This window comes from Misgurnus anguillicaudatus, chromosome 4 (assembly GCF_027580225.2).
Source record: "Misgurnus anguillicaudatus chromosome 4, ASM2758022v2, whole genome shotgun sequence".
NCBI classification, from domain to species: domain Eukaryota; kingdom Metazoa; phylum Chordata; class Actinopteri; order Cypriniformes; family Cobitidae; genus Misgurnus; species Misgurnus anguillicaudatus.
The window spans coordinates 13,148,130-13,172,955 of record NC_073340.2 but is presented as its reverse complement, the minus strand read 5'-3'; the positions used below and the strand labels follow the sequence as shown (position 1 = coordinate 13,172,955).

Genomic DNA, 24,826 nt, shown 5'->3' with positions numbered 1-24,826 from the left:
TAAGTTTCGTTCACACACAGCGCTTACCGGTAAATTACTGGTAATCTTACAACCTGTCTTACTGGTAAATTGGGAGCACTGATTTACCGGAAAGGTTCTGTTCACACATGACATGTTAACGGCAATTTACCAGTAAATTACCAGTAAAGACTGTATGTGTGAAAGGGACTATTGTCTGATTGTGTGAATATTGTGATTATATAGCCAATGATGTTCTCATAGGTCTTCTCTATCGTCTTTTTTGTGAAGCCATCTCATATGTTGCTCTGCAGAGAAACCTTGCGGGCACAGATACACACTTTGCACAGCCCAGCACGCCAATAAGATTTTACTGGGCTCATGTGCTGCACCCTGTGTCACGGTACGTTTAACAAAAAGAGAACCCAAACGCAGACACGACTGAAATAATAAACTGGAGGTTTATTAAACACAAAAACCCACGTGGGGGTAAAACAGGTAAATAAACACGGATGATAAACACGAAACAGGAACAAAACACTGGAACCAAATAAACACAGAATCAGAAGTCAGAAACACGGATAACATGAATACTCTGACTGTAGACAATGAACGCGCACACGACAGAGAACGAGAGGGCAATATAAAGACACCACATCAATGGGAAACAGGTAAACATAATTAATTACCTAAGACACGAGTACATAAGGGAGTAGGGTAAAAGTGACAAGACACTGGGAACACGTGACACACATACATGATGTGAAAAACACGTGTCCCCACACAAAGCACAATGCTGCCATGACCTTGCCCTCAGAACACAGACCTGAACCTATACTAAGGTCTGGCAAGATCACGACAGCGACAAGACACTGGGAACATGTGGAAGCCACACACACAATATGACCCCACATGTCCCCACACAGAACATAACACTGTCATGGCCCTGTCAGATGCACTCAGACCTTAATCTAGCACAGAAGTCTGACAAGACCATGACACCCTGAGTATGCGCTGATGAACTCTGTCTGGAGTTATAGGGTTCCATTGTGCAGGCATAATCCATACTAACATTAGTTTCATTGTCGGTTAAATTCATTTACAAGCAACTGCAACAGGATGATTGAATTTTGTATGAATTAATGAGTTTTTGTCATGAATGTAGCCATATATGCTGTTGATTCATTTGTGTATGAATTGATGAGTTCTCGCCATGAATACAGAATATATGCTGGAATAGCGTTAAACAAATGCCATTGCTAGTACAACTTTGGTGGTGTTGTTTTTGTTTTTTATTATTATTACTAGAATAGTAATGTGTTGTATGTTATTGTGTTGTGTGTGGATGTTGCAGCAGCAGCAGCAGTTCTCTTATCCGAGATAAATTTCTCCCAGGAGAAATAATAAATACTACCTTGACCTTGACTGTCAGGTCACAGAGTTTAACATTGCTAAATCTGAATATCCGTTTGTGATGTTTGCTGGATTAATGTTAGAATAAGCATTTGGCATTTTATACATTTCACATACAGAAAAATCTGATGAAGTGTCCTCGCAAGTTTAAGTTAATTGACTGTATATTTAAAAAAATGATTCTCTCAGTATTACTAGACACACACAGACACAAAAACACTGAACAATGAAATATAAACATATATTGCTCCAGTAAGTTGAGTGAAAACAATTGAATTTTGATATCTACAGTATACGCAACAGTCTCTCTGCAGTAAATTTTTTTTTAAAGCATTTTCAATAAAATTTCTCTGCAGCTTTGTGAAAGATGCCTCATCATTCATGTCTCTTTTGTTCAGCTGATCTCAGTCTCCATGAATCTAAATGATGGCACTTGAGAATCAGATCCTGGCAGGAGTGAGATGTGAAGTTTTGCGGTGAAGGAGCTGAAAATTTGTTTCACAACAAGAGATCAGAATGAGACCTAAAAATAAATTCAAGACAGCCAAACAAATCATTCACATATAATGATTTTATCACTGAAACTCTTATGTGAAACATGAACAAGAAAAACTTTCCTGCAGCTTCTTTCAATAAAGTGACATCATTCTGTCCACGACCGTCAAGCTAACCACACGACCAACAAAACCCCTAACCCCAATGTCACAGGGGTCAAGGCAAATCGTACAAGAACTTACAAATGTGGTCGTATGAATTAATAGGAATAAGCCAACTTGTAAAATATGTACGAATTCTTGTTAGATAGCATTGGTTTCTATCAGTGGCGACTGGTACTAAATATTTTTTTATATTTTCTTTAATTGGTTGTTCTTCTCTTGCAGTTGTTTCTGATTATGAAATGAGTATTTTGTATATCCCCATTCATTTACAAGTTTGTGCTTTTACTTACTTCATAAGAATTTATTTAGAATTTGATCCAATTTTGTTTTGATTACTGATTTGTTAAATTTGGGGATCTTGTGTGTTTAAAAGTGGAGCTGATGCTGAAATGCTTTAAATTACCATGGTTTTATTATAGTAAAAGTGTAGTAACATGCTTTTAGGCAGATTGATTGTCATTTATATAACCACAGTTTTACTACAAATACCATTTTTACACTATGATTTCAGAAGCAAAAATAGGTTTAAGTTTTCTTTATTTGTAGTAATTGTTGTTGTAGTAACATATTTAGGGATCCATGTGTACACAACTCCTTGTTAAAAAAGAAAGTTCTGATCTCAAATGGACATTTAAGGAGATTGCCTGGAATAAGTGGATAATGTGAAGACTGTGACCGCTAATGTCACGTCTTGAAAATTGCGCCAGTACAGTATCTCCCAGTCCTGAATCTAGCAGTTTCGTGCAATAGAAAAGTTGCTCATAACTGTTCAGATTTGAGGAGGCTGATTGGCTAAATTTGATGTCATATCATATGTATTTATTTCTTGAATCAGCAATTGGTTAAACTTCTACAAAGACCCGCCTCCTTTGGGCGATTTCTAGATTGCCCCACATCTGAACTTGAGATGTGCAGACAGGCAGAGGGGACATATTCGGAAAGCATTTTTTCCCACAGATGATTTTCTACCATGTCACATTATATAAATTAACATAATTTACAAAACTATTATAATACTATTATTTTGTTTGTGTGTCCCACCACTGTCTATAAACTAGTGTTGTAAGATTTCCATTTTTGTTACAAATCATTGTATTATTTTTGCACCAACTTGTCCTTCATTTAAAGAACACACAGCAGTAAATCCGATCAACATCCCACCATGTCTCTCAGCAACATCATCTCATCTTCCTCCCCCTTCATTCAGATAAATGCTCCTGTGGAGGCCGATGACATAACTGTTATTGATTTTAACATCCGGTCTTCACTTAGAGATGCTCTACAGTTTCAACGAGAGAATCTGTGTGTATTACAGGAAGACCACTGTCTGTCTGAAACCTGATGCTAAACTCCCCGGAGAGCCGCGAGTGCAGATGCCTCACTGGGCTGAGATAACAATCCAACCGTGCTCGAATTTTGTGAATCACAGCAGGTTTTTATTTAGTGACATGAGCAGGTGTCAAGGTGACCTGATCAATGTACAATCATGACGGTGTTATTTGGTTGAACCAGGAATTAATATATTAACAAACTTCACAGAAGTCAAAGTGAAGTGAGATGCAAGTATAAAGTACAAAACACTTTTCCAGTGAGTTTGTAAAGATTAACTTTATTACCTCTGAGCCAAGACCACAATACAAATACAAATATATTTGAGATTTCCACTCAGAGGCTGGAAATAACATAATATGACTGAATAACAAAATCTGACCATCAGATAAAATCAAATAAAGAATTTAGTAGTGACCAGTGCTGACCAGAAGACACTACAATAATGTTTGATTATTCATGTTACCAAAACGGACACCAATATGGATGTAAAGAAAATATATTAATTGATTAAATGAGGTTGATGTCCTTATTATACCTGCATAACCCTCTCTCTTTCATGTGTTGAGAGAGATGAATTCTGACCAGACTTCATCTCGTGTACTTTAGTAGTGTGTAAGTGCTGAATGGACAGTAACGTCACACATCTTATCATATATGATAATCGATGCTATAACCCACAATCTCTTCAGAGGAGGAGGAGGGGGAGGAGACGTTTTTAGTCTGCTGGAGTCTGCTGTGCCTGGACCGACAGCAGTCTATAATACAATAAGTATTGTCAAATAGTCGGACAGGGAGACAGCCGCGTATTTAGCGGGACTTCAATCCGCGCAAACTTCCATCATGAGTGAATTACACGAGGACCTCGGCAAGATGTTGCTCATGAAGGAGGAGAGGATTAAGGAGATGGAGAAACTGCTTTTAGAAAAGGAGCAGGAGTTAAATGAAGTGAAGAGAAAATTGCACAAATGTCAGTCTGTGCTGCCGAGCGCTATTGGACCCGGACCCAGAACCAGACGAGCTCCGGGGATCTCAGCCGAACCTCAGACCTTCAGATCCTTTCAGGAGTTAAAAAGTGAAATCCTGCGCAAACATTCAAAATCACACAGGTAAGATTAGTATACTGTAAACTATACTGTACTACAATAGTGTGCACTATTAATGTACTCTAATGTTGTATACCTTTCACGTGTTACTTACTAGAGTAGATTTTTGCTTACTAAATTAGGCATCATTGGATTTGTAACTAGGGATTTGTATTACTCTCTTGTTGTAATGAAAATCATTTGTCATTGTATTTGCTTGAAAGTGAATTGACGGTATTCATAGACCCTTCATGCAAACAATAATATCAATGACTTTAAGTTTGTACAGTAGGCTACTGCTGGTACGAGAACATTGTGTTTTTTCTATTCTATGAATGGGTTCATTAGATAATACGAGATTGCTTCAAAATATTGTATTGTTCTTTAAAACATGCAGGTGCTTTAAAATGTTTCTCAACTTCAACTTGTAATGTCTAAAATGAAATACATTTTATTATCATACACATTAAATTGAAGTGCTGTACTATAGTAAACCATTATTCTGCATACATGCATTATATGTGCCAGAGAGCATATTGTCTATGGCCCTGCTTAATGTCTATTGCTCTTTCTCGTGGTAACCTTAATGAATATTTAATGCTGCTTGTTAAATATTTAATGTCATAGATATTCACTGCTATATATTTAGGATTCATATATTTAACATATTAACTCTTCCTGGAAGCGTGGGAATAAGTAAACCGTATTTCTGTAAATCAGTGTCTTTATTAACTTCAGTAGGGGTCACTTTACCGTCCACTGGTGTAGTAGTGGTTAAAAATCACATTGATGATGCATATTAACTAGGAAGACAAAGAACCAGTTGTGGGACTAAAATAAGTTAGTCTATTTCGACACTTTAGATGCAACTTTATAGTTAGTGTCTGAAAAAAAATATATATATACTTATAATTCTTTGTTGTTGGCCACTAGATGTCAGTAAAATATCATCCCATCATAATGGAGGTTCTAAAAAAACTGTGGGTGGGATCTGAAATAGACAAGTGATGCATATTGAGGCTTAATTTAAAAGCTTATTTGAAATCATTCACTATGAAAATCATTATATTAAACTTATTTAGTAAACTTATAAGCAGAGTTCTCACTTAAAGGTGCAGTGTGTAATTTTTAGAAGGATCTCTTGAAAGAAATGCAAAATAATATACAAAACTATATTATCAGAGATGTATAAAGACCTTTTAAAATGAACCGTTATGTGTTTATTACCTTAGAATGAGACATTTTTATCTACATACACAGAGGGTCCCCTTACATGGAAGTCGCCATTTTGTGCCGCCATGTTTCTACAGAAGCCCTTAACGGACAAACTTTTTTACGATGTTGTCTCCGACGATGAAATGTTTGTCCGGTGGTGGCTACCGTAGCTTCTCTATGTATTTCAAAAGCGAAGGTTGGGCAGTGGACTGAGCCGTTGGTTGCAAGTCGCAACCTCACCACTAGATGCGGTTAAAATTTACACACTGCACCTTTAAACAGACTCACTTTGGGTACATATAATGAAAATCTGACTTTTTCCATGTTTAAGTGCTATAATTGGGTCCTTGTATCAACCTACAAAATGTGAAAAAGTTCAACCCAGTAACTTAGTTTTGGTAAACCATTCTCTGCAAGCATGTGAAAAATAAAGATCTGGCTCCCCTTGTGATGTCAGAAGGGGATAATAGCGCCCCTTAATCGGTACTATCCAACCACAGCACAGCCATATACAAAAGTGCAGAGATCAGCTCATTTGCATTTTAAAGGACACACCCAAAAAGACACATTTTTGCTCACACCTACAAAGTGTCAATTTTAACATGTTATAACCAATTATCTATATGGTATTTTGAGCTAGAACTTCACATGTGTCCTCTGGTGACTTATTTGACATCTTAAAAAAGTCTTGTGAAACGCCTTAAAAAAGTGTTGTGTTTTACATCTTATAACAGAAAGATGAAGTTAATTGTAAATAGACAGGTGTTTAAGAGCATGTGTTGAATTGATTCTGATGGCTCAGCAGTTTGTTGTTGTGGTCCTTTATTTGTGCTCATCTTTGTGTTTTATGATTATAGCTCTCATACATTCAAGAGTTCTGGTCCCTATTTGAGAAATATTAAGCTCCTCTTCTCTGATCCTGTGTGTTCTCATCTCAAACTCCTTATATAATCAACAAGCTCCTTAAAAAGCCCTTGAGAAATGAAACGTGTGCTACCTTTCTTGTCCTGATAAAAGGCTGCAGGGCAAGGTCGCCAGCTCTTATGGCACTAATACAAGCCTTTAACATTAACATCACATCGCACGTCCACAGTGACACGAACGCTTTGATCTCCTTCTGCTCTGCAGTTCCTCTAAATGGTTTACGAGAACGATGGAGACTCATCAATCGTCCTTAATTGGTCTTTTCTGCTACTGTATGCATGATAAATGTGATTCAGATTCACGTTAAGGTGGCTGTCGTGGTCTAGATTCTGCACAGTGTCCCCTGTGAGATTTGTGTGCTACATTATTATATGCGAGTTTCCAATTGATATTACGTGCACTAAATATATCTTGATTTAGCATAATCTTAATATCAGAATTACAGAATTAAATTATAGTTTTGATTTAAAGTGAACTCTTATCAAAAAATCTTGTGGTGTGCTACATGAGTTTTACACAAGAGGGCGCTTTTGATCCTATTTATGACATTCTGCTTTTATTTAGTAACATAAAGTCTGATGCTCTTCTTCTATACATTCATTAAGTTCTGATGCTGTTCTTCTATACATTCATTAAGTTATTTTTAAGGTTATCATTTCTATGATTATAGGATCCCAGACGTTTTTACATTGAACTTGAAAACCATAATGAACATAATTAATGATATTGGAGATGTGATTCAATAAGATCTATTGTGTAAGATCTATAGCTTTTGTTATAGTGTTATAGTACAGATAATGAGGTGAACTAAAGCATCATCCGCTTGCGTGTTAATAGAAAGATTCAGATGATGTTAGAAGCTGCAAGGAAGAAACGTGCTGTTCAACATAAAATCCTGAACATGCAGAGCTCAGTCTGCTGTAGCTGCTGTGGTTCTGAAAGTTTCTTGCCCTGCGGGCACCACTGTGCCAAATTTCTAACAAACACCATATGAACGGAGAGATTTTAGATGGCAAAACGTTTGTGAGATCAGCCCAATATGTTTTCAACTAAACATATGTTCAGAGCCTTTGTTTCCAACAGAAGACTATCTGGTGCAACCTGCTGGATTAATACATTTGAATATGCAGTATATCACAGAGAAATTTAAGTACACGACAAAGCAGTAATTGTACATCACTGAGATTTCAGAAGTAAAGTGTATAATATATACACAAAGTAGTTTATTTTATTACTCAGTAACATGGACACAGTGTGATTAAGTAAGCACAGAACAAGCACAAAAGAGCAAATCAAATTCAAATGTGAATGAATGTGAATGTGAATTTTTTTGGACATGCACCAGTTACATTAGCATAAGGGTGTTGTCACATGTACCTCAAAAGAACCAAACCTAAAAGTGATGTTTTGACTAAAATATTGAATAAACTAAAATATTCATTAAGGTTTTGATTAGATTAAATTAAAATAATTGTCACAGGAGTTTTATAAAATCATTACTATTTATTGAATTGTCTATATTATTTTTTTAACAACACGCAGTGTTTTAGTAAACATTGAGTTAAATATACAAGCTTTTGGCAATAACTGACCATAATAGTCTCGGTCACATTATGCAAACACAGAATATGTGATATTTTCTTATGGCTCTGTATCATATTTAATGGCCTTTAGTATGCAAATGTCTGCCTAATTAGTATGGTGTCTGATTTGCATATTTAAACATTTGAAATGGGTACGTCACATTACAAATAAAGTTTCATATGTTGAGGTATTTTAACGACGAGAAGTTTTATTATGATCAGAGGAAAGCCACCTGTAGTTCCTCCCTGTGCAGGCGCTCGTGCGCGTGTAGGTGCGCGCGCTCGAGTCTTTTTGCCTGCGAACATGCCGCTTTTGCTGCGCGTTCACTGCGAGCTGGTTGCGATCCACAGCTGCGACTGACGTGTCTGGAGAAGAAATAAACGCGTGAAAGTTCGTCTTCTGACAGCGATGTGTGCGCGCTCCGCGGGTGTTTCCCGGTCATTCCTCTGACCGAAGCGCGTTACCGGTGGATGCGGTGAGGTTTGTGTGGATTCGCTGTCGCGGGAAATACAACATAAAGCGTTTTGGTTTAATTCCTCTGTTTATTGTGAGTGGTGAAGTGTGAGGAGCAATGGGGACTTTACGCGACCTTCAGTACGCGTTACAGGAGAAGATTGAAGAGTTGCGACAGAGAGACGCGCTCATTGATGAACTGGAGCTGGAGTTGGACCAGAAGGATGAACTGATCCAGAAGCTTCAAAATGAGTTAGACAAATACAGATCTGTGATCAAACCCGCAACTCAACAGGTGCACAAGCAGAGCGTCTATGAGCATCAGAGGACCAAGAGACAAGCCATCTCAGCCGAACCGTTTGACATCCAGGACCTAAATCACGTTACCCTTCCTTTCTACCCGAAAAGCCCACAGTACGTGTTTTATACTTTATATCATGCTGCTGCTGTTTTCATACAGTCAAGTATTGATGATTTTACTGTAATGACATCTTAGAGAGTGTTCATGAACGGTGGTTTATGTAAAGCTCCTGGAGTTTGTGATACGAAGTGAACTTTATTGATGTTATGCAATGTCTGATGAATGTGGGCAGTAGTCAACAGGTACACAGTACTAGTCAAGTCTGACATTTACACCTGTTGATTAGCTACTTAAAAAGAAAAAAAGTTGCACAAGTTCATTGTTATGATAGAAGAAAGAGCTTTTCAGTATGTGTTTTGTTATGCATCAACATATAGTCAGAAGTTTAAATGGTAATATAGCATATAAATGACTAAGTACACCGGTAAATAAGGTAAAAATATCAGTAAGCGATGTAGTACAGATAGGGTTGCAACTTTTCATGGGAATTAACAGGAATATATGGGACTTAACGGCAATATATGAGAATAAATGGGAATTAATGGGAATAAACTGGGAATTTGAAAGAAATTTGCCTATAAAAGGGAACTTACTAAAATGTAGTTAAAAAATCTTGCAGCATAATTTTGTTTAAAACAACAAGATTAAATTTAAATCCTGGCTATATGAGTGCAAGTATTTGGATTCTTTGACAAATAAAAAGTTAAAAAAGAACAGTTTTATTAATTAAAACTAGTGCTGCACAATTAATCGCATCGCAATCGCGATGTCAGCCTGTGCGATTATATGACAGCAAAATGTTGCAATTATATTAAATAAATAAATGTGTGTTAACACAAACTTTCTGACAACAGTTTGATGATTTTCCTTGCTGTTTTAAAAAAAGAAAGAAAAATGAACAAAAAAGGCAGTGCATGTGTGGCATGCAAGTGTGTGGCGTGCGTCATCACTTGTGTGTGCGCAGCGCGGAAATACTAGAGCGAAGATGGATGCAGAGGAGATTGACAGTTATCTGGTAGCTTAAAAAAAACTCTATGTCTGTTGTATGGCGGTATTTTGGATTTAGGATTACTGACACTGAGCAGTTGCTACATCACGTAGCAATTCGAAAACATTTCTAGTTTTACAAATACACATTTTAGCATTATCACTAAACTGTGTGTGCATTTTCCTTAAAACCCATCAAGTTGACTCATGATACCATTTATTATAATCGCAACCGCACATCGCAATATTAGCATCAATAACCGCAATGGTAAAAATTACCCAAATCAGGCAGCCCTAATTAAAACAAAGAACAATTAATTTAAAATAAAAGTATTTTGTAACAATACACACTGCCATTCGATAGTTTGGGGGTAATTCTTTTATATTCTTGTTTTAAACATCATTTATTACATTTGTATTACCTTGCATGCATGTCTGCTTGAAATTACGTACCTATAGTGCTAGTACCTAGTAATTTTTTATTATTTTTTGTGATAGTGTCACGAATTTCCGAGTCTTTTCGTGATCGTATCACGAATTTCTGTTTATGTGTCATTGTCACGTATTGGTTACTCAACTGTTTTGTCCTATTTTCTTACCATTGTCGCTTCGGTTTAGGGTTAGATTTACATAAAATGACATACTTACCCAAACCCAACTCGAACCCGAACGCCAGGCGACAATTTTTTAAAATTTGAAAAAATTATAAAAAAATAAATCAGAAAAAATTAGTATAAAAGTGACATCCCAGGGCTCCAGACTGCCACCAAACGGTGGCATTTTGCACCAAAATTTGAGAGTGTGCAACTGAATTTTACATCCAGTCGCACATGTGTGACCAGTAAATTTGACATTTTTTTTGTGATGTGACACTGAATTTGAAACCGCACATTGTACTTTGTGCATCTATCATCAAAGTATTTATTAGTAATACAGTGGAAATTAGTAGAAATGTGAATATTTGGTTAGCATGTTGATTTACGGTGTGTGCCCCTAAGTTTTCTGGTTGCGCCCCTAAAATTTTCAGTTGCGGGCCACTGTGCTCCTAGTGAAAAAAGTTAGTCTGGAGCCCTGCATCCTAACGTAAAGCCCAAATCTAACCCTAAACCGAAGCGAAAATGTTTTGAAAATGGGAAAAGTCAGAAAAAAATGTGGAAATTCGTGACAGTATCGAAAAAGTATAAAAAATTACGTGACTATAGGTACATAATTTTGTGAGACTGGGTAGTTTATTTATGTTTGTATATGATATAGATTTCCCTAAATTTCCAAATAATTTCCATAAATTCCCATAAATTTGCGTTAAGTTGCCACTTTGCAATATTTTCAAAATTCCCCAGATAAAGTTGGGTTGGGTTGCCCCTTTGCAACCCTACAAGATGTGGTGTATGTGTGGACTGTGGTTTAAAATAGTGACATGCAAATTGGCAAAATCTGTAAATTGAGTACATTTGTGAAATTAACATTACATTTACATTACATACATTTAGGCATTTAGCAGACGCTTTTATCCAAAGTGACTTACAAAGATTAGGAAACAATAAAAGCGATGTGTCAAGGGAGGCAATAGTACATGGTTTTAACAAGATACAAGTTTTCACTATGCTGAAACAATACCTGCTGAGAGAAAAAGAAAGTGTGTGATTTTTTTTCCTGTAAAGGGAGAAGAGAAGGAATTTACATTACATATACATTTAGCAGACGCTTTTATCCAGAGCGACTTACAAAGATTAGGAAACAATAAAAGCGATTTGTCACAGTGAGACAAAAATAGGTGCTTATATACAAGTTGTCACTATGCCGAAACAATACCCGTTGAGAGAAAAAGAAAGTTACTGGGTTTTTTTTTTGGTCTTTTATAACTGAAAAGGGAGAAGAAGAAAAAACTATTTCAAGTATTTTTGAACAAAAACTCATTGGAAAAGGTAAAATGTGATGTTTTCATGTCAGGATCTCCGAGGAAGGTTTCCGGAAGCTTGTTGAATCTGTGCCAGAAGGAATTAAGGCAAAAATTGGGTCAAAGTATAAATTTGATTGGCATATATTTCACTAATAGCGCTCTTTCAACATTGGTTTGAGATTATTATTTGGTCCCAGGGATGAAATAGGGCTTTTAAATCTATATATAATGCATGGCTAGTAAGACGAAGTTGAAACAGCTGTAATGAAATGCATAGAAATGTGCGGCAGAGGAGATTCTCAGCATCTTTTCATCTTCTTCTCAGCTGGATCTCCAGTGCAGTGTTATCCAAAGATCCAGCAATTCCTCTTCATCTCCTCCTACTCTCACCAGCAGCTTTCTTCACAGTTTGTGAGCATTTCAATACTGCTCATGTTTATGTCTGCTGGATTTTAACTCTTGTAGTTGAGTGGATCCTGTCTCTTTGAAGACGTCACACTTTTGTTCTGCTTTCATCGGTACTGACGGCGCGTGGAAGACTAATTTTATCATTCACAGGAGAGAAATAGCATCACTAAAACAATGTGAGCACACACTGATATACCAGCATTGTCTCACTGTTAAAACATAATATTAATATGAAACTTTCAAAAACACCAAACTTATTTTTTGTACGTTTAAAAAGATGCTGAAGCGTGCAATAGATGCATTAGCAACATTTAACATCGACAAATCTTTAAATACCATAGAGATTGCTGTATAATTTCCCTTAACCTTTTTTCGATAATGTTACCACCCTAGCCCTACCCCAAACTTTACTTAAAGGGCCATTTCACCGATAGGAACATGAATCTTTATGGAAAGTGAGTCATATTTGTAGTCAAAATGTAACATAAATGTAGAATTGTGTGCCTATTTGACCGAGAAAAGACAAAATGTGACTTTAGAGCACATTTGTATGAAAAACTACAACTCCCACTATGCACCACAATGCACAGCACTGCAAGCCACTCCCATTAATCGGAACACGGCTCAGATATGATATTTTGTACATAAATGCCACGTTAGTAAAACAAAGAAAATAGCCACCACCACTGTGTCTGACAGACACCAATCATGACTTACTTTTAAACGTGATGTTACATTGTGGTACACACAATAACACTCTGGCCTGGTGTGTAGCAAAGTCTTATTCAAACAGTAACGTGCGGTTTCAGATCCGCAGTACAAATGTCTTTTCAAGTAGTTAAAAAAGGGTATGCATTTTAAATGTTTATTTAGTTTTACCAATTTTCTTTTTGTCTCTTGTTTGCTTTAATTACATCTGTGTAATATCAGCCTCACTGCTCTCACAATATAGACATATAAAACACCGCTCAGATATGCTATACGCACAACCGGCGCAACGTCATAGAATGTCTCTGAACAGGTTCACGCCCACTTTTGGGGGAAATCACACTAGACGTTCCATCGGCTTCCATTCAAAACAGCGGAACAAAGCAACCTTCGTACACAGCCGGCAGGCGTAAATAAATTATGAAATCACTCAGATTAAACATGTTGAGTAATTATCTGTCCACCCTGCCTGCCATAGAGCGCGAATGATACATTAACATATTTAATTTGGTCAATATAAAAACATGTCTCTTTCATTCTCCCAGCATCAAATTTGTGTAACAACGCTCCCTATTGGCCAGAGGTGTCTTACCCAGACATTTACTCGTACCTCATCAAGTCAACAGGGAAGCAAGTGAATGATTTTACTTCGTATTTGAAAGTTAGTTCGTATTTATTTATTATGTCTTTATATTTAGAGTAATGAGTGCACTTTTCCGTCGAGCCATACAACTAACTAGCTTAGCGATATTTCCAGCAATCACTGGATGGCGTTGTTACACAAAATTTGACGCTGTGAGAATGAAAGGGACATGTTTTTATATTGACCAAATTAAATGTGTTAATGTATCTTTCGCGCTCTATGGTAGGCAGGATGGACAGATAAATACTCGACATGTTTAATCTGAGTGATTTCATAAGTTATTTACGCCTGCCGGCTGTGTGGGAACGTTGCTTTGTTCCGCTGTTTTGAATGGAAGCCAATGGAAGCGCTGCTTTTTTATCCCCCGAAAAGGGGCGGTGACGAAATTTACAGTCAAGTTCCCGGATGTGCCGGTAGTCCGTATTGTGTACATAAATGCCACCTTAGTATAACAAAGAAAATAGAAACACCTACTTTAGTTAGACGTCCGTTTACCCCTGCATCCTGCACACAAACGCGTCCCCTGCATAATATCTCCACAGACGCGCTGCCTCAGCTCTTGGAGCTTGTGCTCGTAAACCGAAACACATCTTTGAAATAAGCACGCGCCCAGAAACTTTAACAAAACAAACGTTCATATCCTTATCTGATCCAGAAATCTTAAACCGAAAGCACACAGCGCGAGTCTGTCCAAGCTCATATACTCCGCAGCGCGTTTGCTCGTCGAAGCCGAAGCAAACGCGTATGTGAAATAAACATGTCCAAAGCGCGCAAAGTTGCTCTCTTGCCTCGAAACCTTCACCAAACGAACGTCCATATCCTTATCTGATGCAGAAATTTTATAAAGAAGCCACACAGCGAGAGAACAGGCAAGCTTCTCTACCCAGCCGACGCCCAGGCTCCGGCTTCTCCTCGGGCTTCTGTTTCTCCATCTGCCTGAGCGCTTTGCTGTATTGTGGCTCATAAAGGTGCAATGAACAGCGGATTAGAGCATCACGCTTGCGAAATCACCCTCTTCTATATTATATTGATTAACTTCCACTGTTATTGTAACATGAAGTCTGACTCGCTCCACAATGTCTGTTTAGCTTAGCTTAGCATAAAGATGGCGGCTGATCGTTTTTTCCCGTCTGTGTTCGTATATTTTCGTAAGTCCCACCCACTGATCTGTAATTGGTGTGAAGCGTGAGTGGGTCCCACCCATAGCCCCCACCTTGGAAAAATGAGGAATGAGTGTCTGTAGTCTTTCACACTCAATAGAGATACAGGATTTCCTTCTTTCAATGACGCAAAATGACGATTTTTACATCATTGAAAGAAGGAAGTGCCTCACTGAAATCAGTATTTCTCCCCTCTCAGGGGAAACTGAGGGAATGATGCACGACCATTCAAAAACATGACTGGGGTTCTAACGGTACAAAGCTTAATGCAAATGGGTGAAGTTTCCCTTTAAACCCAAACCCTTTTTATACCAAAATGAAATACGTAATGTATTATTTTTAAAAGATCACGTCATGTTAATATTAAACCTGTGTGGATTGTAGGTTGGTTGCCGTGATAAAAGCAATCGTACATCTATTGCAACAGTAATTGTTTTATAGGCGCAGGTTATCAATGCTCCCCACAGAGCAAACAGCACAAACATTTCAGAAAGGCTCAAATTATATCTCTTCTGTATTTTACTCTACACTGACCTTTAAAAACGAATGCTAGATTTGTTTTCATTGGCTTGTTCACCCTAAAATGAAAAATCTGTCAACATGTGTGATTTTCTTCAGACCACACCAGGAAATGATCTCCATGTTTTACTTTCCATACAGTGACAGTGAACAGGGAACGGTTGCTGACGAGCGGGTAATAAATCATGGCAGAAGGTTTATTTTTGGGTTTTCACTGTCACAGTAAAAACCACAGGACCGTCTTTACATTGTTTTCACCCACTCCGAGGTTTTGCGGAATGGATCCATCTCGCTTTCCACCAGAAGAGCATATTTTCTCCTTTTAAGGCATTAGCTAAGCGTTTGTGGCCAGACATAAATCTTTGTTTAACAAAAGAGTGAAGAGTGGATTAGGAAGACCCGTAAAAAGCACAGGGGGAGAGATGGACCAAACACAAGCCGCAACCGTGCCAATCTGCGCTCTTCAAGTTCTTCGAAACAGCTCGAGTCTGAACCATCTGGCTAAAAAAAAAATTTTTCTCGGCATTCCTGCGTGAGGTCTGCCAGGACACCCTAATGGTGCCTGAAATATCAAAGCTGCTGATTAAACTGAAGCTTCTGATGCGAGGTGGCATTTTCTGCACTTTTTTGCTATGGTAACCCCATCAGAACAGAAGCGTTGCCAGACGCTGAAGAAATCTGCCCACCACCTGCAGCTCAGAGTGCAAAGAAAGCATTTGGCAGCAGCCCGCGATGGCCCTTTAGATTGCTGTCATGAATATGAGGAGACAGGGTTTGAGATGGAAAAGCGGCTCATGGTGTAGAAGCGTTGACAGCGGACATGTGATGTTTTTCTTAAAGAGATATTTGATAAGATTTTGTTTCATTGATTGTCCGCTTTACTGATTCCATTTGTGAATTTGGCTTTTAGCCATGGTGGTTTTTTAGTGCACTAATGGCTTTTGAGTATGTGCGTTCCCTGGGTATCGAACCCATGACCTTGGCATTCGCATGCCGTTGTTAATCTCATGCTCTGCCAACAACCTCTATTACATTGTCAAGGCTTCAGTCCACACGGATCGTTTCTGGTAAATCCTTTTTTAAAAGAGAAAATAATCTTAGGCAAACAAGAATGAAAAGCATTCTTGCATGAGAACGTAGTATTTTATCAGACCACTGCGCTTATGAATGTGGATTCTGCTTATTTTGGCATTCAAAAGAAGTCATGATACAAATGATCTGAGTTAATCAGACTGTAAAGTCAACATAAAATCAAAAAACATGTTTCAAGTCTTATTTTGATTCATCTGTGAATGTTAGTGCATATTATGCAGAATGATGTTTGTGATTATTTTGATCACAAGGTAAAATTAAACAATGTTTTCAATGTGCTGCTTATTCGGTCATTTTACATCATTTTAGAGTCATATCCCTTCCCTGTCATTTGATTCTTAGGTGGAAAGTTGGCATCGTAAAGGTTTTGTTAAGGTTATCAACACTCTCGTTTTTCTCATGAGTCTCCTGTATTTTCCGCCCCCTCCCGTCTTGTTATTTCTCCCGGGAAACTCCCGTAATTTGTACGGCCCTACCTCGTTATATGAATAATCACATCAAAATATTATTCCAATGTTGTCCAGTTGCCAGATTTTGTATGAAATGCATTCTACTCGCACAATAGACACACATTATACAATTTTGAACCTCAACCTGGCAACCTACAAATCAGTTGGCTGTTGATTTCTGCGCAGGTAGACGTGGGACGTTGAATTAAAAATAGCACTAGAAATCTCAGATTGGTGCTATGGCAAAAAAAACGAAATATAGCTGCAAATTAAACAACAGCTGGACGGAGGAATTTAATTTCTTATCACGAAGCAGCATCGACAATAACGCAGCACAATAAATCACAACAACATTGTGGAGGGACACTATGGTCAGGGTGCATGTGGAAGTAGACAAGGAGGTGAGGAAAATCCAATATGAATAAATTTTAATGACAATAATAATCTTTAACAATAGACAGGCAATAGACTGAAGCTGCGGTCACACTAGACTTGAGCATGTGATTATTTGTCGGATGTTGCTGCGGGGAGTGGGTGGGGAGCAGGTCATCAAAATGATCTTGTCTTTGTCCATTTGTGTTTTTTAGTAGAGAGAAAGGTCACGTAGTGACATACCGGTTTATTACTGGTCACAACACTCCACGTGATATGAATTTGTACGGATGGCTGACGCGAAATTGACGTTTCAATGCTGTTTTGAGATCCCAAAGCGTAGAAGTTTCGAAACACTTTTCCGAAACATGATTCGAAACGTCCATGTCACGTGACTATGGCTAAATTCAGCAAAGTGTTTTGAAAGGTGGTGTACCTGCCGATTCTGCTTTTAAATTAACAGGGTTGGAAACAAATGAAACCTCATGCGATTTTGCCCAGAGCAAATCAATCAAGTTATTGCTAAGAAAGACCAGTCATTTTTCCTCATGTACTTCCAAAAAATATATCTGCATGTCAGCAACAAGTGTCCCTTATGAGATAATTTTTCAAAGGCTGGAGAAATTATATGTAAAAAGTAGTAGAATGAGTCCTTCAACAGAAGAACAATTGATATTTATGAATAAAAATCTTGATATTTAAGAAATGTGACATATTGTTTCTTGATTTATTTTATTAAGCTCTTATTTATTTTGTATTTATCTCTATTTAATTTATTAATATCTCAATTATCAGAACAGAATAACCTATATTTTTTTCTTCCGTCAGTGTCCCGATACGGCGCTGACATCTTGGGTCTTGAGTCTGCGTAGTAGCGATTTCTGGACCAGTTCTGCGCAGTAGTGAGCAGGAAGTAAAGCTGCTAAAGCAAGGCCCCGCCCTCGAAGAATGCGCATATCACAGCTGTCAATCATGACATGACACCACCGTTTTTATAGCATTAAATAACTAACTAAAAACAAACTTATTTTAAAAACTAACAATTAAATTTACATCAGTGTAATAAAAACTACAGTAAATGACAGAAACCAGCTTCGGAAAAAAGATAATTGAAGTGTAATTAAATTGTTTAGTTGGTCTCAAGTTCCATTGAGTAACATGGGGGAGGCAGTGTTTATGACCAATACTGGGACCAGTCACTAGGGGGCGATCGAGACGTTTTGTCTTCACTTTTCAGGGCTTGTGCGGCATGCTTGGACCCAAACAACAAGTAGGCTACAATTAGTCAGTGCTTGTCTGAATCCTTGACAAGACGTCAAGTTTTACGTCAAGACGTTAAAATGACCACTAGGTGTGACTGTGGAGGCGGTTTTGTATTGATGTTTCGAAGCCTCGAAACAATAATGCACAATTGCTTCAACTATTATGGTGTTTCACAAAACCTTGCTCTGTCCACCACTATGAATTCACAGGTCAGAGTTCACCAGACTTAAACTTTGCTGTGCAGTGACCTGTAAAATATCACGGCACAAGGTTGCGTTTCCTGTCTGACTCATTTGCATGCGTATGAATGAAAGTCGGTGGAACGAAATGTCGCGACCGGCCCTTAAGGATGGTATACATAGAGGAGCTGATGAGGGTGATAGCTGGTAGGTGAGGATAATTGCAGACAGTAACAGTGTTGGGGGTAACTAGCTACTAAGTAATAGTTACTGTAATTACTTTTTTTTAAAGTAAGGGATTATTCTTTTTGCTTTAAACATTTTGACCCTTGTTGTTTATAAGAGCTTTAGTTAAAGTAATGCTTCTATGATAAAAAAAATAAATGTGGTATATAAAAAATATTTAGATATAGCTTTTTAGCCAAACTTCAATCTCTACAATCTGCCATAGGGGGGAACCGTGGCGAAAGTAACACGGGACGAAAGTAACAAAGTGTTACGATTTCAGGCAGGCAAGACAAAGGTGAGGATCCACGTGCAGTTTTAAAGTCTTTATTAAATCTAATGGGTAAAACAGGAACACAAGGCAGGACAAAACATGGCACGACTACACAGAAGTAACATAGACTGACAAAGGGACACCGAACTAACAAGGTATTTAATTGTGTGAACAATTAAACAGACGCAATGAAACACTATGACAACAAACAATAGGCAATGAGTAAGTAAGTGAGTGAACATGGCAACAAACAAGGCAGACTGGAAACATCTGGGGAAATAATCAACATGGGAACCAATAAGAAAACAGAACTACAAACAGAACAGAAAGTAGGAACTCAAATACAAACTAAAATTTCAAAAAACAGTATACAGAACCGTTACACAATGCTATTGCATTTCAAACTATGACAGCATCTTTAGGACGCAAATCTTGACAGAGCTGATAAATATTGCGTTATTTTGCCATTGTTTTGCGCGTGTAGGTCCAGAAAGCTGTTTTTTACCATGATACGTAAATTCCTAAAGCTGTATTTTTTTGTGTTTCTCGTTTTATGTGTTACAATACTGATCAATCTACAGGTTATGTAGTGCTGTAAAACATCCTGAAGTTTGACTTCTCAAAGTTTTTCAAAATTAAAGTAAATCGGGTTTAAATGTCAGCAGTTCCTGTTGGGATGAAAGTAACACTTGTAACTTTTGTCCCGCTGCTAATACTGTTGCATTATGTTAAAAATGTATATAATTCTAATTTGATTTATAGGTGCAGTGTAGGGATGTCCCGATCCGATCACGTGATCGGAAATCGGCCCCGATCACGTGGTTTCAGACTCGATCGGAATTTGACGTTACCTCCCGATCAGGACTCGGATACATATGCAGGGTTTAAAATCCATTAAGGTCTCGCTCTGCTCCACGGCAGTGTACGCGCTGCGCTGGTGCGTGTGAACTGATGAGAAGAGAATGGGCTTGTTCAACTTCATGCAGCGCCGCAACAACCGGCAGCCGGATGACGTCTAAGTTCCGCGAGAGCGATTTTAAAGCAAACTCCTTCGTATGATTTCGCGGATCACTCTCGCGGTAGTTTGACGTCACCCGGCTGTTGTTGCGGGCCTATTGACGTGCTTTCAAATTCATTCATAGGCTTCACACTCGTGCGTGCAAGGAACCCACGACAAAACCGGGTTTTTACCGCTCATTTAAACAACGCGTTGATCGTTTTTGTCACCATGTGCTCAGATGCAGCTCCGCGTCTCACTCAGAACTTCAAGAACGCGCATTCGCGCAGGATACTGTAGAGATGAGAGATAGAGGCTGAATCCCAAACCGCCTACTTCCATACTATATAGTACGCAAAGTAGCGCTTTTTACATACTATATAGTATGGAAGTAGGCGGTTTGGGATTCAGCCAGAGAGAGAGGTAAGAATGGTGCCCACGTCGAGAAAACTTAATAGAAGTCTAGAAACAAAGCATTAAAGTATGTCTAGCCATGTCACTCGTCTCATTACAATATGTTAACTAGATAACTGGATACAACTGATTGTATAGTTTAATAAAATAATGTATTTTGATTATACAGATTAATTACGACCTAACTATAGGTTTTTTATAACTAACTGCTGACCAGCTTAGGAAATCTCTATGGCTAATTTATAAGATATATTGCTGAATCAGTATGTTGTTTTTCTTGTTAATTGAGTCTTTTGGGGTAGCATCTTATGCCTAGAATTAGTCAAGGAGGTTGATTCTTATAACTTCCTTCAAAGTTTGATCAATTGTGCATAATGACATGTGCAACAAATGCATATAGGGTGTCAGACTTATAGATTTGCATAATTCAAAGTTCAGGTTTTAAAGTTTGGGTCAACATGTGGCACAGCTTTAAAACTGAAACTTATAAAATCCTATCAGAGGTCCAAAATGTCATTGAAACACACCAGTGGCTTTGCTGTCATCAGGATTAAACATGTTACCCCTGGAACCCTCCCTTCCAACAGAGCATCCCCACACAACAAATCCCAATTTAACCCCTGAACATATATACTATATATATTCTCATTATTTTTTAACACGTCTGTAGTTATGCGCTGGCACAGAGTTAGACTCTTTTGACTCCACACAGAAACCGCAATGCGTGCGGCATGACATAAGGAACATTCTGATTCTGTTTTTTTTCGCTCTTATTTATTCTTTTTTTATGTATTATAGAAGTATCGGATCGGGACTCGGTATCGGCAGATACTCAAAATCAAATGACTCGGACTCGAGGGCAAAAAACCCTGATCGGGACATCCCTAGTGCAGTGTATACATTTTAGAAGGATCTCTTGACAGAAATGCTAAATAATATACAAAACGATATTATCAGGGGTGTATAAAGACCTTATTATAATGAGCTGTTATGTTTTTATTACCTTAGAATGAGTCGTTTTTATATACATACACGAGGGTCCCCTTACGTGAAAGTCGCCATTTTGTGCCGCCATGTTTGTACAGAAGCCATTAACAGACAAACTTTTTTTACTAAGTTGTGTCCGACGATGACATGTTTTTCCGGTGGCGGCTACCGTGGCTTCTCTATGCATTTCAAATGCGAGGGGTGAGCAGTGGACTGAGCCGTTGGTTGCAATTTTCAATCTCACCACTAGATGCCGCTTATATTTACACACTGCACCCTTAATAAAATCTTCACTATTCATACCAAGGGTGGGCATCGAGGGCCACAGTCCTGCAGAGTTTAGCTTCAACCTTAATCGAACACATCAAAAATATATCTCTGTCTAAAACATTATCTTTTAAAATTAAGTTCTTCTGAAAAATTTTACTTTTGCCCCTGCTCTCCCCTAATACTCTCATGCTACAGAAATAACATAGACCATTTTATGTCGACTTTGACACTAAAGTGGATAACCAGTAGATAATCCTTCTCTTGCATACAAATGATTCTGCTTTAGAGATGACATGGTAATTTAATACCAAAATACATTAGATTTATTAATATCATTTTGTCTCATTACACGTATGATTGGCTGAGATGGTGAGCTCACTGCACAACATCTCCTCTAAATGTTGACTGATAAGAATAATCTGTCTTGTGCTCTCCTATCTTTTATTATAACTCTCATTATTGTTGGTGGACGGCGTCTGTGTGTGGTTGTCTGAAAATGATCTCTATCTAGTATAAAACCTGGAACCATTTGTCTCTAATCCTCATTCAGATAGAGGAAATGCTCGAGGACATATTTCTCCTGACTACTGTGCCATCAGAGGGGCAGAAAAACAGATTAAATGAGTTTATAATCCTATAAATGTTCTATTAGTTTCAGTCTCATGTTCCTCTTGAGAATTCATATGCATGCAAATGATCGCTGTGACGACACACTGTGTGACTTTTAATGCTGGGGACACACCTAAAAACTTGCTGAAGCATTCTAAGATTGGACCCAACACACATGAAGGTTGTTTCCTGCGTGAATGATTTTTATCTGTGATTGTAAACAAAGACTCAGCACAACTGGAAAAAATAGTCAGTCATTATGATCAAATTGTATTCATAAAAAATCAGTAGGTGTGTCTAGGGCTGTCACGGTTATGAAACTTGGCTGACGATTAATTGCCTGTTTTTGGGCTTTGACGATTATTATGATTAATTGTGTTTTATTGCTTTGACATTTAATTCTCTAAAAATCTTTGTTCATGAAATAAATTTCACCCATTGTTGTAATAATTTAAATTAAATCTTTTGAAAGGTTTACCTGGCAGTAAATATTAATACACATAACACATATTTTAAAAGTAATTATTAAATGAATAAATCTTTCAAAAACTGAAAATTCTTCATAAGATATAAACACAGTAAAGTGTCTAAAAAATAACTGAAAATAAAAATGCAATCAAAATAAACTGACTATACCAGAACAGGCCTTTAATAGCAACCAATCCTACTAAGGTAATATTAGTACTGAACCACATGTCCACCAAATCTATTCCTTACAGATCTTTAATAATTGCATCCTTCACTTCCCTAAATTTGGAATTACTGTTTCGAAAATATATGTTTTACCTGGCAGTTCATACTGCTTATCAAAGTTTTGCAGAATTTCTTTTAATGCTGTTTTTTTCCACTGTATTAAATGGCTTTGCATAATGTACCGTGTTACACTGTCATTTAAGCAGCACCATCTGATACTGTCTCATTTATACAGGCGCTGCAGCTCCCCCTTGTGTTATTTAGAGAGATGTGCAATCATTGCGGTGATCTGAAATCATTGTGATGAGGTCAAACAATCGCATTGAGACGGTTATTTAATCATTGTGACAGCCCTAGGTGTGTCCCAAGTTTAATAAGATTGAATCGAGCAGATATTAGTAATAATCAATCAAGAACCTTGGCACACACATGCACGCACGCACCTGCACGCACGCGCACACACACAAACACACACAAGCTAGATGCTTTTCAGGTCAGTGGTTCACTGGGACACTGGAAAAAAGGTTATAGCACTGAATATATGGATCATCAAATTATTTTGGATTATACTCTTGTAACATACGCACATACATTTGTGTCCAGGCCGAGGGGCAACCTTTCGATCTTTCTGATGAAGCCAATACGAAAGTGACTTCAACTGCAATTAATCGACTGGCCACTAGAGGCTGCGCGCCGAGGTTGGAATGCTGCAAACTATGTGCTCTTCTGCCGTACAATTTAGTTCTCATTTTTTATCCGTTAAAAAATTGCCACATTTATTTTGTGCCACCATACAGTACTTACTCGTGTAACTACTCATGTAACAGTCTTTAAATAGGGAAAAGATGGAAGTGTTTGGTGGTTTCTAAATTCATCCCTGTTTGGATCCTAAGGAATGAATGGGGCTAGGCTAAATGCTAACACATTCACGACACGCTGTGCAAAGATTAAGTGCACTCATTTTAAATGATAGGGATGTATTAATTCGTCTAAAGGCTGGACGATAATTGGCCGTCCCAGACGAAAGATTGCCATCGTGAAACTATCGTCGCGATTTCTGTGGTCGTGGCTCTTCGTTGGTGGTCCTGTGTCGTGCAGTGATAGAGGTTTGGGGACGGCCGTTTTCCCGGTCTTGCGTCCGGGGATGGCCTGCGATGGTTTTCTGGCAGTGTCGGAAATTCGGCATGATCACCGCACAGTGTGTTTGCTGCTACGACCTGCGCGCCGGTATTTGTTAACCACGAGCGCATGCTGGTGACGTTGCTCAACGTGTGACGCTGCCGCCGAAGCTTCCTTGTCATCATCGTACAGTCTACATGCCTCTCGTACCCGAGTTTAAACGATACATGTCGCACAGTGTGATAAGGTAATGATCTTATAAGAGGACAAAAATCGTGCAGTGTATTCCGGGCTTAAGGTGAGGTAAGAACATATTGATAAAATATTTCCTTTAAGCTCGTCCTTTACTCAAAGCACATTTATGTTATTTGTCAATTTTTTCTATCTACTCACTGGACTTCCTTCATTATAGGGCCCTATGAAATCCTTTTTTTTTCAAAAATCTGTTTTATTGTTTTCTCAAATTCCATGTTTTCCGTTTAGATTTTTTTGGATTCTGGTTTTAATTGTTAAATTAAATTTCAGTAATCAAAAAAGCATATCTTATCAACTAAAAAACATTCAAAGAATACGATTT

General features: G+C 37.9%; 1 protein-coding gene across 2 annotated transcripts in view; it reads left to right on the top strand.

Annotated features, from left to right (window-relative positions):
* The first annotated feature begins 4,149 nt into the window (after positions 1-4,149).
* The window catches only part of LOC129420700 (cGMP-dependent protein kinase 1), a 189,729-nt gene continuing 169,052 nt past the window's right edge, over positions 4,150-24,826 (top strand). The window contains exon 1 of one of the 2 annotated variants that reach the window (XM_055175719.2): positions 4,150-4,468. In XM_055175719.2, the coding sequence (XP_055031694.2) occupies positions 4,203-4,468 (266 nt within the window). In that variant the 5' untranslated portion in view covers positions 4,150-4,202. Of the gene's footprint in view, positions 4,469-8,456; positions 9,035-24,826 lie in introns of those variants that run through there. The other variant, XM_055175718.2, reaches the window with a different exon arrangement.